The sequence below is a fragment of the Sus scrofa genome, chromosome 2 (genome assembly GCF_000003025.6).
Source record: "Sus scrofa isolate TJ Tabasco breed Duroc chromosome 2, Sscrofa11.1, whole genome shotgun sequence".
NCBI lineage: Eukaryota > Metazoa > Chordata > Mammalia > Artiodactyla > Suidae > Sus > Sus scrofa.
Genome location: NC_010444.4, coordinates 78,496,421 through 78,518,361, shown reverse-complemented (window position 1 = coordinate 78,518,361; position 21,941 = coordinate 78,496,421). Strand labels below are relative to the sequence as shown.

Sequence of the window (21,941 nt, the reverse complement as noted above, 5' to 3'; positions counted from 1 at the left end):
CTAGAGAACTGAGCAGAGGAAGAGGAGACACTCAAGGGAGACCGCAGACTCAGTCTCCACACACTGCCCCAAAGTGTTCACATTGATGCAGTGGCTAAAATCCCACCAATTTAGAGATTCACTTAGGTTAACAAGTCTCCTCTTTTAAGAATGCAGGAACCGTTTAAGCCTTTTGACAACCTTACAGAGTAAATATTTCATCATTCCATTTTGCAGATGAAACAGGCTAAAAAGTCGAATTACTTTTCTTCAAGACTCAGAACCTTTAATCCTTTAATGCCACCTCCCCACTGAAAAGGGAATAGGACTAACTTTTATCCACACGTCAGCGCACTTTAGTTCCCAATACCCTTCTATCCAAACATCGAAAACAAGTTTTCTTAAGGATGGAGCTTTGGTTTGGAGTGTCAGGAGAGCAACAAGTGGTTTCAGAACATGGAACACTTTGAAGGCAAGTACCTAAAACGAGGGTCATAAATTTGGGGTGCCTGGGGGAACTAAGCCCCAAAAACAAACCACAGATTTCAAAATACTGCACCGGGCTGGCTCTTGCTCCAGAACAGCTCGCCTCTCTCTCTTCCTCTTCCTCCCTTTCCACGTGATCCTCACAGATCTCCGCACCAGAAAATAGACTACCATTGTCAGTGCCATAATTTGGCAATGCTATGTGTCCCAACCACAGTGACTGGCACAGCAGAGGCAAGCAAATATTTACTGAATGAACCAAAGGCCAAAGTTGTTTCTGTGGGCAAGCTGGGACCCTAACTGCAGTATTTAACAAAGTGAAGAAATGCACCCTAAGCCCCTGATTATTGTTATAAAAATGAACTTTTAAAATGCGAATATAAACTGGGAACAGGCTAAGGGAAAGCCTCACCTGATCCTTTTCTTCTTCCTCAGCTAGACTGCCTCAAAGACAACAGCTTAGCACTTGAGCATTCAAATACAAATCTCAGAGGGGGCATGATGTTTTAACAGTTTAGAGTATAAAAACAAACACCATTACCTTATTTAGGGTGTCTAGTTTAGATCATCTTAACTTCAATAGCAGCTTAAAAAAAAAAAAAAAATCCCCTCTCAGCATTCTCAGGGTGAGAGTAGGGTGGAGAAGACAGCAGACATTTTCCACAAAGTTCACAGTGGGCTAAAAAACAAAATCATGCTCTACAGTGTGGGGAACGTCTCCTTTAAAACATGACCAGAAATTTATACAGATACATCTACTATACGAAATAATTAAACAGAGCCTGTGTTTATAGGTAGACATGAGTGTAAAGCAAATGGCTTCAAAGACAGCTCTTGAAAATTTTACCTATTTTTCCCCTTTGGTAGACTCCCGTGACCTGAAGACTTGGCTACAGGTTCCAGTTGGTATCGGATTCTTCACAACGTGAGATTTTTTTCAGGCGTCAAATTACAGTAAAGCTCCTGGGGCAGAATAAGAGCCAAAAGCAACAGGGAAGATGCCTATTTTCCTCCTCCACCCCTCCTTCCACTTGCCACTTAAGAAAAACAGCACGTTTTTACGTTAGAAAAGGGCCTGGTCCTTCGAGATTCAATGCGGTGTTTGATTTCGGGAACGAACCTACGGATTCTGAAATACAGGTTAAGACCTCATCCATCATGAACTAGTTTTGCGCTCTTCCACCGCCGCCTTTGTCTGAGCTGTCCCTGCAAACTCGCAGTTCAATGCCTTCCTGTAAACAAGCCACCTAAAACCAAAAGGAACGTTCTAAGTCTTTCTAAAAAGAAAAGAAGATCCCCAAAACGCGCCTGGGAGCCTAATCCCAGCACCGAGCAGGCCGGAGTGCACACGACTGGAACCTCGACCGGGGGGCAGCCGCGCCGAGCGGCGCGACGATCGAGGCCGGGGGTAGGGGCACCGCGCCCGCCGCCCCCGCTCCCAGGCTGCGGCTCCCGGGGGCGGGGGACCATCGCCGGCCGCTGCGCCACGGCTTCTCTCTCCCCTGCCAGGCACTCACCTCCATGGATGGGCAGCGGTGCCAGCACCTGACCGCGGACCTCGGCCTTAGGCGAGTCGAGCCCGTAGCGCCCGCGGTCGATGCGGAACGTGAGCGGGGAGCCGCGGCCGGGCTCCTGCACGGTCACATTGATGAGCGCCGTGTAGTATTCCTGGCTCGCGTTATCAGCCCGCGCCGGCCACAGGCTGCAGGTCAGCAGCGCGAGCGCGGCGAGCCGGGCCGGGCCCGCCCGCGCCGCACCGCTCATCGTCCCTCCCGCCGCCGCCGCTGCTCGCGGACCGGGCTCCCGGGCCGGCGCCGAGAGGCGGGGCGGGCGCGGCCGGCGCTGCGGCGGGAGCGCGCGCGCGCGGCCGGCGCAGGGCCGGGCACGAGCACGGCTCTCCTCGGTGCCGCGGCGCCGCTGCTCGCTGCCCTCACGTCCGCCACCCGCCCGCGGGAACGCGCCCATGGGCTCCTCAGCGAGGACGGCGGGTCAGGCCGCGCGCAGTCGTCTCCTCCGGGGTCCCTCCATTCCACAGGGCCGGTCCCGCTGAGTTGGGGCGCCACTCGGGGAAGCGACGGGAGTGGAAGACGCGCCTGAAAAAGGGTCTTCGTAGCACAAAGTCCTGTTCGCCCGGCTGCCGCCTCAGGCGCGCACTCGCCGCCGTCCCGCCCCCTGTCAGCCGAGTGGCAAGGCGCAGGCCTTGGGCGCAGGCCCGCCCCCTTGCGCATGCGTGCAAGCCCGTGTCCGCTCCCGCCCGCCCGCACGAGGGCCCTAACAGACCCGGCACCTAATAGCCCCACGACCAGCCATGTTCATGCGTCGGGCGAGATGCGCACAGAGTTTGGAACCAGGGGCCTTTTCCAAGGGCCTATGGAAAAGTATGAGACAAGAACACAAAAGAAAAAAAGCTAAAACTAAAAATTAATTTCTAAATTAAATATGGGATTCCACATTTCAACCAGTCAACTCAAAGTCTTATTTATCATCATTGGGCCCAGGGCGGGTTGGGGGGGGGGTTCTGTGCAAATAAGAGTATGGGGGTCTCTCTAGACCTGGATCTTTAAGAACATCTGAGGTACTTGCTCAGGCATCTGGAACCCTGGAATTCCCTTTCCAAACAGCCCTGGGTCACTTAGAGCCCCTGTGGTAGAGCTCTTCCCTAGTGGTGGTCTTCTTAATGTTCTCCTCCCACTTAGCATGCCCTGGCCTGCCCCTGCTTGAGAAGCTCATGCCCCTTACTCCCTTGTCCTTACAGGATGTGAGGTGCCCATGCCTGCTGGTATGAGAAATGGTTGCAGAGACCCACAGAACCAGTCTGTTAAGTCAGCTGGGTGCGAGGGGTGGGGGGAGCAGGTCCCTTTAAAGCTCTCTTGGCCTTTCTGAATTTGTCAAGGAGAAAGTTGGTTCTAAAATGGAGTAGTGGGGTTTTTTTGCCTTTAAAAAAAAAAAAATACATTCCCTTTCTTGTATTATCTTCCACCATGTTCTGTCCTAAGAAACTGGATATAGTTCCCAGTGCTATATAGTAGGACCTCATTGCTTATCCATTCTAAATGCGATAGTTTGCATCTATTAACTCCAAACTCCTAGTCCATCCTCCCACCTACCCCCATCTGCAAACACAAGTCTGTTCTCTAAGCACAGGACTTTATTTTATAATCTATGTGTGCCCTTTTATTGCTACACTGAACTGCCATTCCCTACCCCACAAGCAACCATTCTAATGTGCTTAAAAACATGCAGTGTTGGAGTTCCCGTCGTGGCGCAGTGGTTAACGAATCCGACTACGAACCATGAGGTTGCGGGTTCGGTCGCTGCCCTTGCTCAGTGGGCTGATGATCTGGCGTTGTCGTGAGCCCTGGTGTAGGTTGCAGACTAGGCTTGGATCTTGCATTGCTGTGGCTCTGGCATGGGCCGGTGGCTGCAGCTCTAATCAGACCCCTAGCTTGGGAACCTCCATATGCCACGGGAGTGGCCCAAAAAATGGCAAAAAGACGAAAAAAATGCAGTGTTGTTTATATGTACTTCTTAATTATGAAATAGTATTGGTTATAGCTATCATTGTTTTTTGTTCTTCACCCAGCACTATGTTGGGTTTGTTTTGTTGTTTTCTTCTATTTATATAATAAATTTTATTTTGAAATATATCTTACCTGTACTGAAATGCAAAAAACTTACATGTACAGCTCAACAGATGTCTAGTAAATGAAAATCCCTTTGTAACCACCATCTAGATCAAGATGGAGAACATTGCCAGCACCCCCAAAGCTTCCCTGGCCTTCTCAGTCATTACTACCCTACTAATCTGCTTCTGTTACCATAGATCAGTTTGCCTGTTTTGAAATTTATGGAAATAGAATCACACAACATGGATTCTTTGATGCCTAGTTTTTTTCCTAGCATTATGTTTGTGAAATTCTTTCCCTTTTTTTGCATTTATTGTAGTTGTTTGCTCTTTTTCTTGACTATATAGTATTCCACAAGTGATGTATCCATTTTCCTGTTGATAGGAATCTGTATTGACTTCTGTTTTGGGATTTTATGAACAGAGCTGTTACTAAAACTGTGTGTCTTTTGGTGTATATGAGTAGGCGTCTCTAAGAGTCTGGACTGTGGAATGGAATGGCTGCATCATAGGGTAGGCATGCACCTTTGGTGGATACTAGCACTGCCTTTTTTTTTTTTTTTTGTCTTTTTGCCATTTCTTGAGCTTCTCCTGCAGTATAGAGAGGTTCCCAGGCTAGGGGTCTAATCGGAGCTGTAGCTGCCAGCCTATGCCGGAGCCACAGCAACGCAGGATCCAAGCCTCGTCTGTGACCTACACCACAGCTCACAGCAATGCCGGATCGTTAACCCACTGAGCAAGGGCAGGGATCGAACCCGCAACCTCATGGTTCCTAGTCAGATTCGTTAACCACTGCGCCACGACGGGAACTCCACTAGCACTGTCTTTTTAAGCTGCCCTTCCCTCACCCCCATCCGAGCCTCTCTTTTCTGTTTCTCCCCTTGGGGGTTGTCCCTTGAAGGTCTTGGCCCAAGAGAGCTCCCCCTGCTGTTGCTGCTGATTATCACCCCATCCCTAAATTGTGGCCGTGGGTGAAATGATTGTAGAAACCCAGTCCAATTCCCATGGGACAGATCGTCCTGGAGAAGCTGCTCTCAGTGTGTTCCTTGTGGATCCTGAAGTCCTGGAGATGCTGCAGGTGAAGAGCCCTATAGAGACATCAAGACTCTATTAGACTACTAAAGTCTACAAGACTGTACTAGACACATTTCCGTATATGGCTGAGTATTTGTAAGTTCACATCAGATTTGCTGGCTCCTCTGGGTTACTTGGGCCAGCACATGGAAAGGGTATTTTAGGAAGTGCAAATAATATTTTTATTTTAATAATTATGTGTTCATTTTAACATTGACTTCTATTTTATAGCAAGTGATTTCACTTTCAATGATAGTAATGTCACCTGTCTTTAAAAACTGAGACATCTTAGAGAAAAGTATTTAATAAATGGTAGTCAGATGGAATATAGATGTGGCGAAATTATAAAAGTCGTTATTCAAAGGACCAAAGTGAGGGAAATGATAATAGAGAAAAGAGCGGGGGCTTCAGAGACAGAGGCCCAGGGCTGGGTTGAAATCAGGGCTACTGATTGTGAAATATTCAGGAATTTGGAGTTCCCCTGTGGCTCAGCTAATTAAGAACCCAACTAGGGTCTGTGAGGATCTGGGTTCAATCCCTGGCCTTGCTCAGTGGGTTAAGGATCTGGCATTGCCGCAAGCTGCGGTGTAGGTCACAGATGCGGCTTGGATCCTGTGTTGCTGTGGCTCCAATTCAACACCTGGCCTGGAAACTTCCATATGCCATAAGTGTGGCCATTAAAAAGAAAAAAAATCAGGGATTTTGCAACCATTTGTTACACAACTGATACCTTGAAATTAGCTGTGACTGTAGGATAATGTTTATACCACAGAAATTGGCAGACTGTATAAATCAAGGCGCCCTCCCTATTTCCTGTCTCCTCCCCACCCCCTTCCACTGCTTTTCTTATTTTTCAAAGAGTGGTTTATCAGAATTTCTCTGGTTCAAATCCCTGCTTGGCTACATGTCAACTCTGTGACCTCTGCACGCTCCTATCCCCTTGGGTCAGTTTCCTCTGTGAAATGGTCCTAATGGCCTCTTCCTCTCTAGCTCTGACGGATGCAAATTGGATGACGGGTGCCTGGAAGCTATAGCTACTGCAGTCACCCCCATTTCCCTCTGACTTGTTACTGAAGGCACAGGGACTTCCGAAGGGTTTGAGTGGCTGCCTGGGTAAGGACTGCTGTGCTGCCTTCCCACAGGCATCACCCAGAACAGTCTGTCCAGAATGGACAGCCCCTCAGGTTGGCCAGTGTCTGGCACATGCAGACAATGGGAACCCCAGTGCAAACAGAGGCACAATGTAACAACATTTTATTTAGAAAAATGTACGATGCATTTGTGGGTTTTGTTTTTGTTTCTGTCTTTTTAGGGCCACACCCGTGGCACATGGAGGTTCCCAGGCTAGGGGTCTAATTGGAGCTACAGCTGCCGGCCTACACCACAGCCACAGCAAAGCCAGACCCGAGCTGTGTCTGCGACCCACACCACAGCTCACAGCAACACCCAATCCTTAACCCACTGAGCAAGGCCAGGGATTGAACCTACATGCTCCTGGATACTGGTCAGGTTCATTACTGCTGAGCCACGACGGGAATGCCCCAAAACTTTTAAGCTTTCTTAACCAAAAACTTCAGGTATAAGAAAAAGTTGGAAGAAGGCACAGTGAAGCCCTTGTACCTCATCACTTAGGTTCATCCACTGTTAGCATTTCATCATAAATGCTTTACCCGTCTATCACTTTTATTTTAAAATTGTTTTTCTGAAACATTTTATGACCCTTTGGGCCTTTCTCGTATATTATCACGACCAAAACAATGAATAGTAGGAGCTCCCTGGTGGCCTAACAAGTTAAGGATCTGGCATTGTCACTGCTGTGGCACCAGTTTGATCCCTAGCCTGAGAACGTCCGCATGCCGTGGGTGTGGCCAAACAAAAAAAAATCAATGAATAGTAATTCTGTAAAATAATCCCATATCTCACCCTGTTCAAATGTTCCCAAAAATATCTAAAAGTGTCCCCCTCTTCTCCTGCCTCCCCTCCCCTGCCTCCCCCTTGGGCCCTGCACTCTTTTCTTTGAATGGGATCCAATGATGTTTCTGCATTGGGTTTGGTTATATATTTTTCTAGAAATTTAGACTTTGGGGTTACAGCCCCAGCTCCAGTAGATTTTTGTTTTTTTGTTTTTTTTTTTTTTTGTCTTTATGTCTTTTCTAGGACTGCTCCCGCGGCATATGGAGATTCCCTGGCTAGAGGTCTAACAGGAGTTGTTGCCACTGGCCTACGCCAGAGCCATAGCAATGAGGGATCCGAGCCATGTCTGCAACTTATACCACAGCTCACGGCAACGCCAGATCCCTAACCCACTGAGCAAGGCCAGGGATTGAACCCACAACCTCATGGTTCCTAGTCGGATTCCTTAACCACTGCGCCACGACGGTAACTCCTCCAGTAGATCATAAGTAGATGGCTATCCTGTAGCTCTGAGCTTGTGTCTTGCCTGACTGAACCACTCAGAGTTCAGTAGAAAAATGTATTGCATTTTCTGCAATCATCTTGTCAATTACATGAATACTATTGTATCATACTTTTTTTTTGTAGGCACTTAAATTATACCACAATTACTGCCACTTTCCTCATTTTTAATATATCAGGAACTTCATATTTGGAACCTGGTGCAGGGAACTGGAATTGAATTCTCCTGAGGACCCTCAAACCTAGGGCTTGTGTGCCCACCCTGCAGATAAGGAAAGTGAAGCTCAGAGAAGAGAGCTCTTTGCTGAGCAAACTTGCCCCAGCTAATAAGTACTGAGAAGTCGCTGGGACCTGCAGGTCCTGCAGGTCAGCGCCAGGCTCAAGATTCAGCCGATGCTTGAATTTCCTGGTACTTGTCCCAGGCCAGGAAGCCAGAGGCTCTGTCCAGGAATTAGGGTGGGGCCTGGGCCGATGCTGAGTGGGCACAGGCTGCTGGGGTAGGAGCCATTTAGCAGGATCGAAGGCATTGTCTCGTCCTTTGTCAAGATTTGTTTGATCAGAGTGACAAATGACTGAGCCAAGAAGAGTTGAGAGAGGAGATGCCAGCTGGGCTGAGCTGTCCAGGGCAGGCCAGCCCTCACGTCTGATGGCTGGTCCTCCAGCTGACGTGGAGTGCTGGTCCCTAGAGTGCCATGGGCTCCCCTGTCAGGGGTGTCTGACTGCATCTGGAAAGGCCCTTTGTTCACGGGCAGGAGAAATGTATACAGCAAGAGACTCTTTTGGAAGGCTCATCCTGGTGAGGGCAAGAAAGCAGAGCCAGGCTCAGAAAGGACGGCACCCAGGCGACTTTGGGAGACTGGGCAACAGGAAAAGAGGGAGAGCTTCATCAGGGCACAGCTGTTGGGCTGAGTCAGCTTTGTATCCCTCTGGGAAGAAAGCATCTGATTGGTCTAGTTTGAGTCAGGTGCCTACACCTTGATGCTAGAAACACAAGGCACCGTGACTGTTAGCCTGTGGATGGAGCATCGGTGGAGGAGAAATAGCCCCCAGAGCTGATGTCAGCTATTGGGCTATGGAGCCCAATGGCACAGAAGGCAAGGGTGGCCCTGTCTGCTGAAGGAAAACCACAGAGGCTGCTTGCTTAATCCCACTCCCTGCCAGGTGAATGCAGCTGGTTTCTTCAAGAAGTAGAGGTGAGGTTCTGAGTCTCTCTCTTCAGACATGTCATCCAGCTGGGAGGCCATGCTGCAGCCAGTTTTTTGTGGGCACCAAGAGCCGGATACTAGAGTCCCAGCAGCTGTTCTCTGACTAGCAGTCTCGGGATTCAGGGGAAACAGTGCAATGCAAACTGCCAGCCCAGAGCTGACACCAGCTCTCATGCTGCTTTTAAACTAACATGCAACACAAGAAAAATAAAACTATGTGCACAAGGATGTTTATTGTCGTATTAGCTGTAGGGGCAAAAAAAATGGAAATAAACTCATTCATTTGTTAAGCAAATTATGGTCCAACAAATTTGAGGACAATTATGCAGCTATTAATATATCAAACAAGCAGTGGCAATGGGAAGAACACTTATGATGTACTGTTGAGAGCAGACACAGAATACAAAATAAATCTCTGGTTGTACTCTATAAAATATAGTCCACATGTGTGAACAAGACCCAGAAGGAAACTAGCAAAATGGAAATAGTTTGGTTTATTTGGGAGAATTATGGGTGATTATTTTTACTTTCCCTTTTTTTTTTCTATTTTCAAAATGTTGTGTTCTCTTTTCAATTATTAAAAAAAAAATCTATCTCTGATGACCTATCAAGAGACCACTGAAGAATCTATTAGAAGTCGTGGGATTGTGGTAAGCGGAGCCAAGGATAGGGAGATTGGGGTACACTGCAGAGATGGGTTGACAGAACTGAGGTGGTGACTCCAGGTGGCCCTTGGTCAGATTCTCCTTCACAGGCCTAACGTTCTCCATACATTTAATGATTCTATCTCCAGCCCTTGGGGCAAAAATAGACATACATTTGATCTATTATAAATCTTACAGTGGCTTGACGGCTGCAACATCCTTTGTTTACTGATATAGCAGCCAATATTTTTTTTAATCACAGTTTCTTGTCAAGAGTTCACTACCAAGAGAGTTCTCATCGCGGCTCAACAGAAACAAACCAGACCAGTATCCACGAGGATGCATGTTTGATCCCTGGCCTCGCTTAGTAGGTTAAGGATCCAGTGTTGCCATGAGCTATGGTACAGCCTGCAGATGCAGCTCGGATCCCGCCACAGCTGTGGCTGTGGTGTAGGAAGGCAGTTGCAGCTCCATTTCAACCCCTAGCCTGGGAACTTCCATATGCTGCAGGTGCGACCCTAAAAAAAGAGAGAGAGAGAGAGAGTTCACCAGCAAGCCACATTGTGACCAAGTGGATAAATGCTCTGATGGGCCAGACCTTACCACACACTCACCCATAGAGGCAGACATTGAATACCCTTGACCCACCCCCTCTTGTCCTGAGCTCAGTCAGGCAGTTCTCCAGCACCAAGCTGGGGTCAGGTGGCTCCTGGGACACATCCAAAAGTGGTTCAGGCTGGGACCGGTGAATTTGGATGCTCCAGGCTGCAAGTAACAGAAGCCCTGACTTAAACTGGCTCACTCAGGAAGGAAATCTAGAGGAAAGGAGGTTCCAGGCAGGCCTTCTTGCATGGGCTTTGTTTAAGCCTGTCTCCTCTCAAGGATAGAGGCCAGCAGTAACTGGAACAACATTATTTCCTTGTTCCTGCTGGGTAAGGAGAGAGAAAGCCTTCCTCTCAACTGTAGAATAAAAACCTCATCTTCAGCCCATTGTGGTGACCCGCCCAGGTGCCTCTAGACAAATAGGGTCAAGGAGGAAATGCCAAGGCTGTTTGGGTTAAGCCTGGGCCCTGACTGGAACAGGGGATAGGATTACATCACTGTTTAGGCTGGTCGGTTTGCCTCCAAGAAATTCATGAAGGAAGGGGGTATGTGGCAAGGGTTGAGGTCTGGGTAAGTACACTCAATGCAGAGCTGCTGTTGCCTGAGCCAACAGGAAGAGACCTCCTCGCCTCCCCTACTCTCTCCTCCTCCTCTCCCTTTTCACAACCTCCATCTCCCCACCACTCTGTCCTTTTACCTCCTGTTTCCTTCCTGCCCCCTCCTGCTTTCTGACTCCACTCCACAGCCTGTGCCATGAACTAAGTTTTTGGCCACACCTGTGACATGTGAAAGTTCCCAGGCCAGGGATCAAACCCATGCCACATCAGTGACCTGAATCACGACAGTGGCAATGCAAGATCCTTAGCCCGATGCACAAGAGAACTCCTCTATGAGCTAATTTTAACTGGTGTATCTATTTTCACCTTAGCATTGGCTATATGGGTTTTGGCAGGAGACTATGCCTCTTTAAGCTTCAAGTAATTTATCTTTAAAATAGGGAGGTAAAATGAGTTCCCGTCATGGCTCAGCAGTAACGAACCCGACTAGTATCCATGATGACTCGGGTTCGATCCCTGGCCTTGCTCAGTGGGTTAAGGATCCGGCATTGCCATGAGCTGTGGTGTAGGTTGCAGATGCAACTCAGATCTGCTGGCTGTGGTGTAGGTCGACAGCTGTAACTCCAGTTTGACCCCTAGCCTAGGAACTTCCATAAGTTGCAGGTGTGACCCTAAAAAGCAAAATAAAATAAAATAAAACATTTTTAAAAAATAAAAAAATAAAATAGGTGGATTAAATTGATCTCACATGGAACTTTGAAGAAGAATGGGAGCCTCCCTTTACCCTGATCTTTATCTGTGGCCCTATTTTCCACTCCCAAACTATAAGACCCCTTCCTATCCTCTCCCAACGAAGGGCATAGTCTTTAGGGCATTAGCCTGCTGTGGTCTCCTTTGCCTGGCAAAGTAATAAAGCTCTTATTTTCTTCTTCACCCCTCTCAAATTGATCTCACAGGCTAACTGGGAAGGTTAAACATTATCTTTATGGGTTCTGATGCTGACCAAGATGAAGTAAGACCACTGAATTCTATCTCCTCGGTTACAGCCAAAAACTCTGGACAAAGTAAAGAGCTGAGGACGCTGACATGTTTGCAATGACAGGCGGATTGGAGAGAAGAGCCAAAACTGGAGGGATAACCCATAATGGAGATGAGATCCTTGGTTTCTTTTCCTCTCTTGTCTCCTAGTTTTGAATTGACATCAGTCCCAGTATAGAACTCAAAGAAACCATGTGTCTAGCCAGAGGATTAGGAAAGGGGACTTTGCAAGGTGAAGTGTATGTGGGAAAATCCTTGTTCTTTTTATTTTTCCTTTATTTCTCTTCTGTCCCTGCCCTAAAGACAGCCTTTGTTGCAAAGCTGCATGACTGTACCAACAGCAAATGCCTAAAACCCCAAGAGGAAACCAAGTGAGCCAGAGGTTGTGGGGCAATTCCCAGAGAGGGAGGAGGGATCCTTAAGTCTGTGGATGAGTAGATATATATCCCAAGCTCACCTCCAACCTGCGCAGAGCAGACTCAAAACAGCATGGTTTAGTCTTTTAAAAAGCATTTTATTTTGATATCATTATGGATTCATAGGAGGTTAAAAATCTGTGTACCCTTCACCCACCTCCCCCAGTGGAGACATCTTATATAACTCATATTGTGCAATATCAAAACCAGGAGGTCGACATTGATGTAATACTATTAATTAAATACAGACCTTATTCAGATTTCACTGTCTTTTATGTGCAGTTGTGTGTGTGTGTGTGTGTGTGTGTGTGTAGTTCTATGCAGCTTTATCCCATGTATGGATTTGTGTAATCATGACCACAATCAAGACATAGCACCTTCCATCCCTACAAAGAGACCCCCTCCTTTTGCCCCTTTACTGTTGTACTCACCCCACCCTTGTCCTCTGGCAACCACTAACCTGGTATCTATTTCTGTAGTGATGGTCATTTTTGATAATGTCATATAAATGGAATCATACAGTATGTAACCTTCTAAGACTGGCTTTTTCCACTAACATAATTCCTATAAGATCCATCCAAGTTGTGATAGGTATCAATAGCCTGTTCCTTTTTCTCACTGAACAACACTCCTTTGCCTGGTTGTACCACAGTTCATTTGACCATTCACCTGATGAAGGACATTTGGGTTGTTTCCAGTTTGAAGCTACTATAAAAATAAAGCCTCTAGCATTATGAACATTTGCGTACAGCTTTTGTGTGAAAGTAAGTTTTCAGGGAGTTCCCTTCATGGCTCAGAGGTTAAAGAACCCTACTGGGATCCATGAGGTTTCGGGTTCGATCCCTGGCCTTGCTCAGTGGGTTAAGGATTCAGTGTTGCCATGAACTGTGGTGTAGGTCGCAGACACAGCTAGGATCTGGTGTTTCTGTGGCTGTGCTGCAGGCTGGCAGCTGCAGCTCCGATTCGACCCCTAGCCTGGGAACTTCCATGCGCCGAGGGTGTGACCCTAAAAGGCAAAGAAAGAAAGAAAGTTTTCATTTCTCTGAGATAAACGCCCAAGAGTGAAGTTGCTGGGTCATATGGTAAGTGCATGTTTAGTTTATGAGAAACCACCAAAATATTTTCCAGAGAAGCTCTGCCACTTTATATTCCTGCCAAGTAAAGCCTTTGAAAACTAAGGTGACAGTGGATCTACTACCCACAGAAGAGAAGACAGAATTAATAGTCTGAACCTAATCAGGTCTGATTGATTGCTAAAACCAGCACAGCCAAAAAATCATTCTCCAGAGGATTTGAATCGTCTCCAGAATTTCACAACATGATATTTAAAATGTCCAGGATATGGTCCAAAATTACTTGAGGTACCAATAACAAGAAAGATGTGACTAATTCTAAAGGGAAAAGACAATCAACAAAGATGCCAAGCCCCAAATAACCCAGATATTGAAGCCTCTATTATTATTATGCTTCAGGAGGTAAAAGTAAGACTTTTTTTTTTTTTTTAAAAAAAGGAAAGATAAATATTCAGAGAAGTAGGAAAAAAAAAAAAACAACCAAATGGAAATTTTAGAACAAAAAGTGTAATATCTGAATTAAAAATTCACTGGATGGGATATATAGCAAAATGAAGACAAGAGAGGAAATAGTTGACCTGTTTGATGGTAGACTGCTAGAAAATATCCAACTTGAAATATTCGGAGAGAAGTTCCTGTTGTGGCTCAGCAGTTAATGAACCCGACTAGTACCCATGAAGATACGGGTTTGATCCCTGGCCTCGCTCAGTGGGTTAAAGATCTGGCATTGCTGTGGGCTGTGGCGTAGGTCACAGACACGGCTCTGGTCCAGCATTGCTGTGGCTGTGGCTGAGGCTGGTTCTACCCCTAACCTGGGAACCTCCATATCCCGTGGGTGCAGCCCTAAAAAAAAAAAGGAAAAAAAAAAAAAAAAAGGAAAAAAAAAAAAAAGGAAAGAAAGAAGATAGAAATATACAGAGAAACAAAATGTTAAAAAAAAAAGGAAGAAATGTTGAATACCTAGGTAAATATACTAAACTATTTTTCTTCTTTTAAATTCTTTAAAAACATAAGTGATTGTTGAAGTTCCCGTAATGGCTCAGTGGAAACAAATCCCACTAGTAACCATGAGGTTGCGGGTCTGATCCCTGGCCTCGCTCAGTGGGTTAAAGATCCAACCTTGCTGTGAGCTGTGGTTTATGTCGCAGACGCGGCTCGGATCTGGAGTTGCTGTGGCCGTGGTATAAGCTGGCAGCTGTAGCACCAATTCAACCCCTAGCCTGGGAACCTCAGTATGGCGCTGGTGCAGCCCTTAAAAAGCAAAACAAAATATCTATAAGTGATTGTTAAAAGAGAAAATTATAACATTGTTTTGCAATGTACTTAGATATAATACATATGATAACATTTATGTAAAGAAGCAAGGGTAAAGGGATGTATATAGTGGTAAGGCAAATAATTCAAATTTCAAGGAAACACTAAACACACTGACACACGGTGTGTCCTCTTCGCCACCAGTGCCATTGCTGTGGCCTGAAGGCCTTATTTGTGCCTCTCATTTAAACCTAAAGGGTTGTTTGTTTGTTTGCTTTTTAGGGCCACACCCAGGGCATATGGCGGTCCTCAGGCTAGGGGTTGAATAGGAGCTGTAGCCACTGGCCTATACCACAGCCACAGCAAAGCAGGATCTGAGCTGCACCTTCTACCTACACCACAGCTCACAGCAATGCTGAATCCTTAACCCACTGAGTGAGGCCAGGGATGGAACCCGCATCCTCATGGATACTAGTTGGATTCGTTTCCATTGCACCACAATGGGAACTCCTGGATTATATCCTGTGATTACTGACCCTCATCATCTTTCATAATTTGTTTCCTTATTTTGATGCACATATAGCAAGTATCATGCAGCAGGAACATATCCTGATGATATTAAGTGTTGGCAAGAACTGGTCAGGGGTGGGGGTGGGGGTTTGCCCTGAATCCCATTTGTGGGACTATAGACTGGTAAATATTCTGGAAAGCAATATCGTAATATTCTGTGAAATGAAGACTGTATAGATCCTGTCTAGTAATTCCATGTGCAGAGAAGTCTCCCACAGCTAGAAGCTGGAAGTCCTTGCTCTTCAGATTCTCAGATATATGCTCTGTGTGTTAAAAGTTAATTTTGAATTGGTAATACATTGCATATTTCAAAAGCAGGAAGTCTTTCTCTATTACCCAGCCATATCTCCCAAAAGTTAACTACTAGTAAGTTTTTGTATATTTTAAAATGTTTCAAAATTTTAAAGAGAGTTTGAATAAACACATGTAAATATATACTGTTTCCCATCCTTTTTTACCCAAATGCTAACATGCTATCCATGCTATTTTATACCTGTGTCATACAGTGGGTACCTTTCATATCAGTACAAAAAGAGCATCCTCATTGCAGCTGCAGGGTTCTATGGTAGGGCTGTGCAGTGATTGGTATAACCAGTTTCCTATTTATTGACACTTGGGTTGGTTCCAATCTTTTGCTGTCAAATGACACTGCAATGAATAGCTGTATGCAGGCTTATTCATTTGGAGATGTACAAGCATGTTGGTAAGATCAATTTCACAAGAGGGAATTTCTATGTCACAGCCTACATATATTTGCAATTCTGATGAAAATTGCCAAATCCACTTCCATAGGAGTGTATCAATTTATACTCTAAAGAGCAATGTAGGAGTGTCTGTTTCCCCAGCTTTGCCCACACAATTTTGCAATTATTATTCTGTCAGTCTAAGAGGTGAATACAGCATGCCAATGTGGTCCTCTTTTGAGTGAGGTTGAACATTTCTATCACCCATGAGCATCTTTTCATAAGTTTGAGTCTTTTGCATTTTTCATTCAACAGGTGGGGGCTCTCCAGGTTCTGGGCTGGACTAGGGAGCAAAATCCACCTGCTGTCACAGGAACAGGAGTAAAGTAATCATTAGCTACTTCTCTATGGTGCAAATACCATGCTAATCTCGATTTTTTTCCCCCTTAGTATAAGTTGCAAAAGTAGAATTATTAGGTTAAAAGGTATCAAAGAAATCTTTCTAAAACTGGACATGTTGCCTCCTGTATTGGTGTGGTTTCCCCAGAGAAACCAATAGGAGAGGTAGATAGCTAGCTAGATAGACAGACAGACAGACAGACAGAGACATGATAGATTATAAGGAACTGGCTCATGTAATTGTGGAGACTGAGCTGTCCCAGGACCTGCTGTGTGCAAGCTGGAGAGTGAGGAGAGTCAAAGGTATAAGTTCCAGTTCAAATGCAGGAGGAGAATGATGTCCCAGCTCAAAAATAGGCAGAGAGCACATTTCCCTTTACTCCACCTTTTGTTCTATTCAGGCCTCATGCTGATTGGATGGCGTGCACTCAGGCACTCACTGGGATTTACTGAGGCCACTAATTCAAATGTCAATTTTGTTGCTGAACAGTCTTTGTCCCCTGTGCCAAATACAAACACAGACAGAGTTTTGGGCAAAGGAGAAAAAAAATCTCTTTATTGCTTTGCTAGGCAAAGAAGGCCACAGCAGGCTAATGCCTTAAAGACTGTGCCCCCCTTGGGAGAAACTAGAGGTGGGCTTACAGCTTTGCAGGGGAAAATAAGGCCACAGATAAGGATCAGGGGGAGGCAAGCTTGCCTTCTACTTCAAAGCTGGTGTTTAGTGGCCCCAGGACTGGTTCTGGTAGTCCTCCTTCTTTCTGGAATAAAGAATGCTTCATCAAGTAGCTAACATCATTCATTTGTTGGGGGTTTTAAGTTCTGTGGAAGAATTCAAAGATGTCGTTATGTATATTCCTTGAGGCGGAACCGGGACCCTGCCCCATTGTTATCCTATGTTTCTTAACTTCTCCTCTCTGGTCTTTGCATCCACTCCCTTCTCTGATTAGCAACTGTGGGAACCTGCCCTTTGGAACTCAGGGAAGGTCATGGAGACTGAATGTCACCTAGTTCCTAAAAACAAGAAATGGGGGACACAGGAAGGCTTTTGTGCCCAGGAGCCTCACAGAGTCCTGCTGTTTTAGGAGGGCACCCACCGAAGAGATTTTAGGTGTGGTATATGGTAATTTTATGTGTTTTTCCACTAAACTCTTCTCTCTGCTGAACTCCCAGCTTCCCCACTTGGTGAAGGTCTGTTTGTCAGCAGTGGGGTTCTAGCTTATGCCTCAGGTCTATCCATTCCCAGTTAATCTTCCCTCCTGCCTGGAGGCCCAGGGTTTGATACCGAAGGCAGTCAGTCTCTCTGCTCAGCCTGCAGGTGAGGGCTGGGTTGTGCTGAGAAGTGTCTTGTGTGTGTATGTTTTAAGTTCTCCCTGTTAGATTGATCTCCTGGCCCAGGAATCCAGGGCTCCCCTCTGAGTCCAGGGAGTGAAAATGGAGCTGTTTTCACTGAAGCTGTGTGTAGTGGGATGTTAGCCTTACAGCATAGATGCCAGGGACAAAGGGTAGCATGATGAGGAGAGAGGCCTGCTGTCTTCTGCTGCCAGGAAGGAGGCATGGGTGTGCCCAGCAGGGCCCATGGAAGAGTGTGTACAATAAGGGAGCTGGGGGCAGTGGGAGGCTTTGTCTCGAGCATGAATGAGGTAGTTGAGGGCACATCTGGAACACATGGGGTACCGGGGGACTCAGTGACCCTGCAAGAAGAAAGGGGCAGGAGCAGAGGAAAGATGGGTGTCACTGTGTGCTCGTGGGAAGACCCAGAGGCCGGTCAGAGCTCCTCTTGGCTCCTTGGCACCACCAGTAGCAGTGTCCTGGTAGACAATGGGCTCTGGTCGGCCCAGACCCTGTCCCTGTGAGTTGGGTGTCCCTGGGCAATGGCTTTGCCTTTCTGTTTTGTCACTTGCCAAGGGTAATGGTACCTACCTCATGGGATTTCGTGGTAGGCTTGGTGTCCATGAAGGAAGCATTTGAATTTGGTGGTGAAATGGAGCATCTAGCTGAGGGACACGCTGACTGAGCCTTTCTATTGAGTTAGCTGGCTTTCTGCCCCCTTGACTCATGGATGAAGTGTATCAGCAGTTGAGAGTTAGAGACTGGGAAGGGCATTGCTTTGTGGGGTGCTGTGGGTGGGCTGTCTCCACCTGGGGAAGCCCATATGAATCCTGCAGCATGGGGGACACAGTGGCCTGAGGTCTGACAAAGGACAAGGGGCCAAGCTCATGACTGTCTGTCTCTGAGCTGCTGAGGAAAGAGTCTGGTGGCGTCCCCTGGGATAGCTCTGGGCATACCTTTGGGAATCACCTTGGGCTCGTCTGGGGTCTGGGCCTTCATTGCTTTCAGATGGGATAGATACACCTCCACAGAGGCTGGATTCCTGGGATAAGTCATTAGCTGAAATGGAGACACCCACCCCAAGGAACTAGTGAAAGCAAGAGGGCCCTGTGGGCACACAAGGCTTTCTGTGTCCCCCATTTCTTGTTTTTAGGGAATAAGCTTTAGTCACCACGACCTTCCCTGAGTTGCAAAGGGCAGGTTCAAACAGTTGCTAATCAGGGAAGGGAGGGGATGCAGAGACCAGGGAGGAGCAGTCAAGAAACAGCGGTGCAGCCTCGGGGCAGGGGCCTGGTTTCTCCTCCAGGGATATACTTAACAATATCTTTGAGCCCTTCTTTAGAACTAAAGCCCTCAACAAATAGAAGACGTTTACTTGAATTCTTTTTTTTTTTTTGGTTTTTAGGGCCACACCCACAGCCTATGGAGTTTCCCAGGCTAGAATCAGAGCTACAGCTGCCGGCCTATGCCACAGCTACAGCAACTCAGAATCCAAGCCACGTCTGCGACCTAAACCACAGCTCACGACAACGCCAGATCCTTAACCCACTGAGTGAGGCCAGAGATCAAACCCTCAACCTCACAGTTCCTAGTCAGATTCATTTCCGCTCCACCACAACCGGAACTCCTTGAATTATTCTTCATTCCAGAAAGAAGGAGGACCACCAGAACCAGTCCTGGGGCCACTAAACACCAGCTTTGAGAAACAATGCAGGCTTGCCTCTACCTGACCCTTATCTACAGCCTTATTTTCCACTCCCCAAACTATAAAACCACCTCCTAATTTTTCCCAAAGGGGACACAGTCTTAAAGGCATTAGCTGCTGTGGCCCCTTTTGCCTGGCAAAGCAATAAAGTTATCCTTTTCCCCTTTACCCAAAACCCTGTCTTCCTATTTCTATTCAGCACCAGTGGGCACAGGCTGAGTTTAGGCAACACTGGGTGGGGGGGAAGGCCTGTGGGGGCGGGGGTTTCAGGGGACCCATGGATCATTCACATGAGATGAATTGATTCTGATCCCCAGCCAGGCCCAGGGGTCTCTGAGGCAAACTCCAGTCAGGGACAACTTCCTGTCCCCCCAGTCCCCTTGCTCCCTCCCTGAAGGGTTCAGAGAAAGAGAAAAAGTGCTAGACAACAATGGAGAGACCAGAGCCATGACTCTTCCCTGGCCTTCTGGGCACAGAGGGGCTGCCAGCCTCCCCAGAGCACTGGGGCTAGGTGCCTGCTGTGTGGCTGAGCTGGGTAGCTTCAAACCCTGCGCTGTGTGGCAGGGGGAGTATAACCTGGTACCAACCTGGGCCTCAGGAACACCACTCTTGGGCACCTCTTGTGCTGCTGACACCTGCCCCACAGGCATAGGCTCTACCTGCTGCCTCCCCTGTGGGCCACCTGACCTGGCTGTAGGGACTGAAGCCAGGACAGCAGGAGGACGAAGGGGCGTCTGCAGGGAAGGGGGCACGAATCGTGGAAGTGGCTAAGGAACCATCTTTGTGGCCACAAGCAGGGCACCATCGCTCACCCAGAGAGAGAGAGATGGACACCAAGATCCCCACCTGGGAACTACTGGGAGAAGGGCCTCCTCCTGTCCTGGCCACCCAGGGGCTGCTCAGAGGAGTAGAAAGCAGGGCCCTTCAGATGAGCATAAACCGCTAACACGCTCAGCCTGGGCACCCTTGACTCTGTGTTCTCTGTAGGGTTGGCCCTGGGCTGCTTCATTCCCTGGACCCTCTTCCAGCTGGGGGTGAGCCTGGGCCTCAGGTCACCATCCTCGCCTTTTGCCCATTCTGCACTGGGCACCGAGGGGCTGGCAGGCTGGAGGGAGCGGATGTGGAGGAGGGGGCTGCCTGTCAGGAATCTCTCCCCAGGAGGGGGACTCTACTCCCGAGGCTGCAGCTCTGACTGGATCAACAAGCTGAGGACCAGCATAACAGGCGGTGGGAACAGTGGTTGCAAGGTCACAGAACTAGGAAACAGGAAGCAGCCTGAGGCCTGGGGGTAGGCCTCTACCAGCAGTGACCTGCTTGACCTACCTCAGTTCCAACTGCAGGTCCTTCTCTAACATCCTTTTTTCCCGCCCCCACAGCCTGGAGGAAGCTGCAGCAAGGGGCACGGCCAGGGGTGCACATCATGCTCTCGGACTTGTGGACAGGGTGACCTCGTCACATGCCAGGTAAGGGCTCAGCGGCTCCAAGGCTCATCTGCTTTCTGGCCCAAAAACTTAGCTCAGTGTGGGAAGGGCTGGGTGAGGCCCTGTGGTAGGAGCCTCAGGGTGGGTGGAGGGTCCTCCCTGGCTTGGACACTCCCCCTGTCCCCCGCCCCAACAAGAGAGGTGCCTGGCCTCGCGCAAGGCTGCACCCTGCTCCTTTTAGCATGGCACGGTGCCTGTGGATCAGAAATGGCTGCCATGTCTCCCTTCTGACCTGTGGTCACAGTCTGCCTGGACCTGAGCTGGGAAACTGCCCTGCATCCTGGCAGAAGCCCACAGGTGAGAGACATGAAGTGGATGTGGATCCGCAAGGTGTACCAATGTGTTTATACCAACTCCAACATTTACAATGAACTGTACCCATGGTCAAGTCCATGACTCAAACTTGTCCTGCTGACCGTCCATGACTCAAACTTGTCATAGCTGTCACCAGGAAGCTGTCTCCTGATACCAACGTGATCCAGAAAGGGGGTTCACAGGGCTGTAGAAACCAGCCCATCGCAAGGGGTAGGGTTGGATCCATCAGTAGAATCTCAGGTTCCGGTGGGCTCTGGCCCTTCTCATGTCGCTGTGATTCTTGCTGGAGATGTGGAGGCTCCCAGGTCACCTAGTGACAGACCAGATGTTCACTTCTATGGCCTGAGTCACTCAGCAAGAATGAGACTGCAGCCACCCAGCCCCTGGGTCATTGCCGAGGACAGACAGACTGACCAGCAGTGTGACCACCACGGTCCTGAGGATGGGGTCTCCGAGGCAAGTGCCACCCACACGTCCAGAGGCCCTGGGTCCTGCCGGGGTTGAGGTTCCACAAAAGGTGGAGAAAGGTGTTCTGTGCTGCGTGGTCACTGCAGCAGGTGCCAGGCCACAGGGTCATGGTTTGCAAAGCAGCGAGGCACCCAGTGCCTCCGCTTGCCACTGGGCTGCTGGGGCAGGGCTGCAGAAGGCTTCTGCTGGCTTCCTCTCCTCCGCCTCCTCCAGCTCAGAGCCTCTCACGTCTTCCCCAGAATAGAGGACCTGCAGATTTAAACATACGCAGAGTGGTGGGAGCCTGCTCGCTGGCCCACGGTAATACTCCCCCCACTAGCACCCCCACCCCAGAGGGGCATGTGCAATCGTCTTGGCTCAATCCTTAGAGCCCAAGGCTGCCCACTGTCGCCATCCTCCGGTTGGCATGCCGTGTTAACAGGCCAAACACGCTGGAGATGTTGCATGTCTCACTTTCTGGCATAAGAGTATGGACTGGGGTTCCAGGGCCTGGGCAGGCACACATCTCGACTGCCCACAGGGCAGCTTCCAGCCATGGGAGTCATGATTCCATGACCGTGCTTGAGTCCACCCCCCTCCCCCCGCCCCTGCAACCCTCACCTCTAAGACCCTGGTCTGACCT

At 48.2% G+C, this 21,941-nt stretch overlaps 2 protein-coding genes across 6 annotated transcripts in view; both read right to left on the bottom strand.

The window, feature by feature from the left end:
* Nucleotides 1-2,644, bottom strand: part of RNF130 (ring finger protein 130) — a 154,318-nt gene extending 151,674 nt beyond the window's left edge. The window contains exon 1 of one of the 4 annotated variants that reach the window (XM_021084321.1): nt 1,983-2,644. In XM_021084321.1, the coding sequence (XP_020939980.1) occupies nt 1,983-2,430 (448 nt within the window). In that variant the 5' untranslated portion in view covers nt 2,431-2,644. The remainder of the gene's footprint in view (nt 1-1,982) is intronic. The other 3 variants (XM_021084322.1, XM_021084320.1, XM_021084323.1) reach the window with 3 other exon arrangements.
* The window catches only part of RASGEF1C (RasGEF domain family member 1C), an 88,697-nt gene continuing 81,560 nt past the window's right edge, over nt 14,805-21,941 (bottom strand). For both annotated transcript variants that reach the window (XM_021084318.1, XM_021084319.1), the window contains one exon: nt 14,805-21,568. In XM_021084318.1, the coding sequence (XP_020939977.1) occupies nt 21,544-21,568 (25 nt within the window). In that variant the 3' untranslated portion in view covers nt 14,805-21,543. The remainder of the gene's footprint in view (nt 21,569-21,941) is intronic.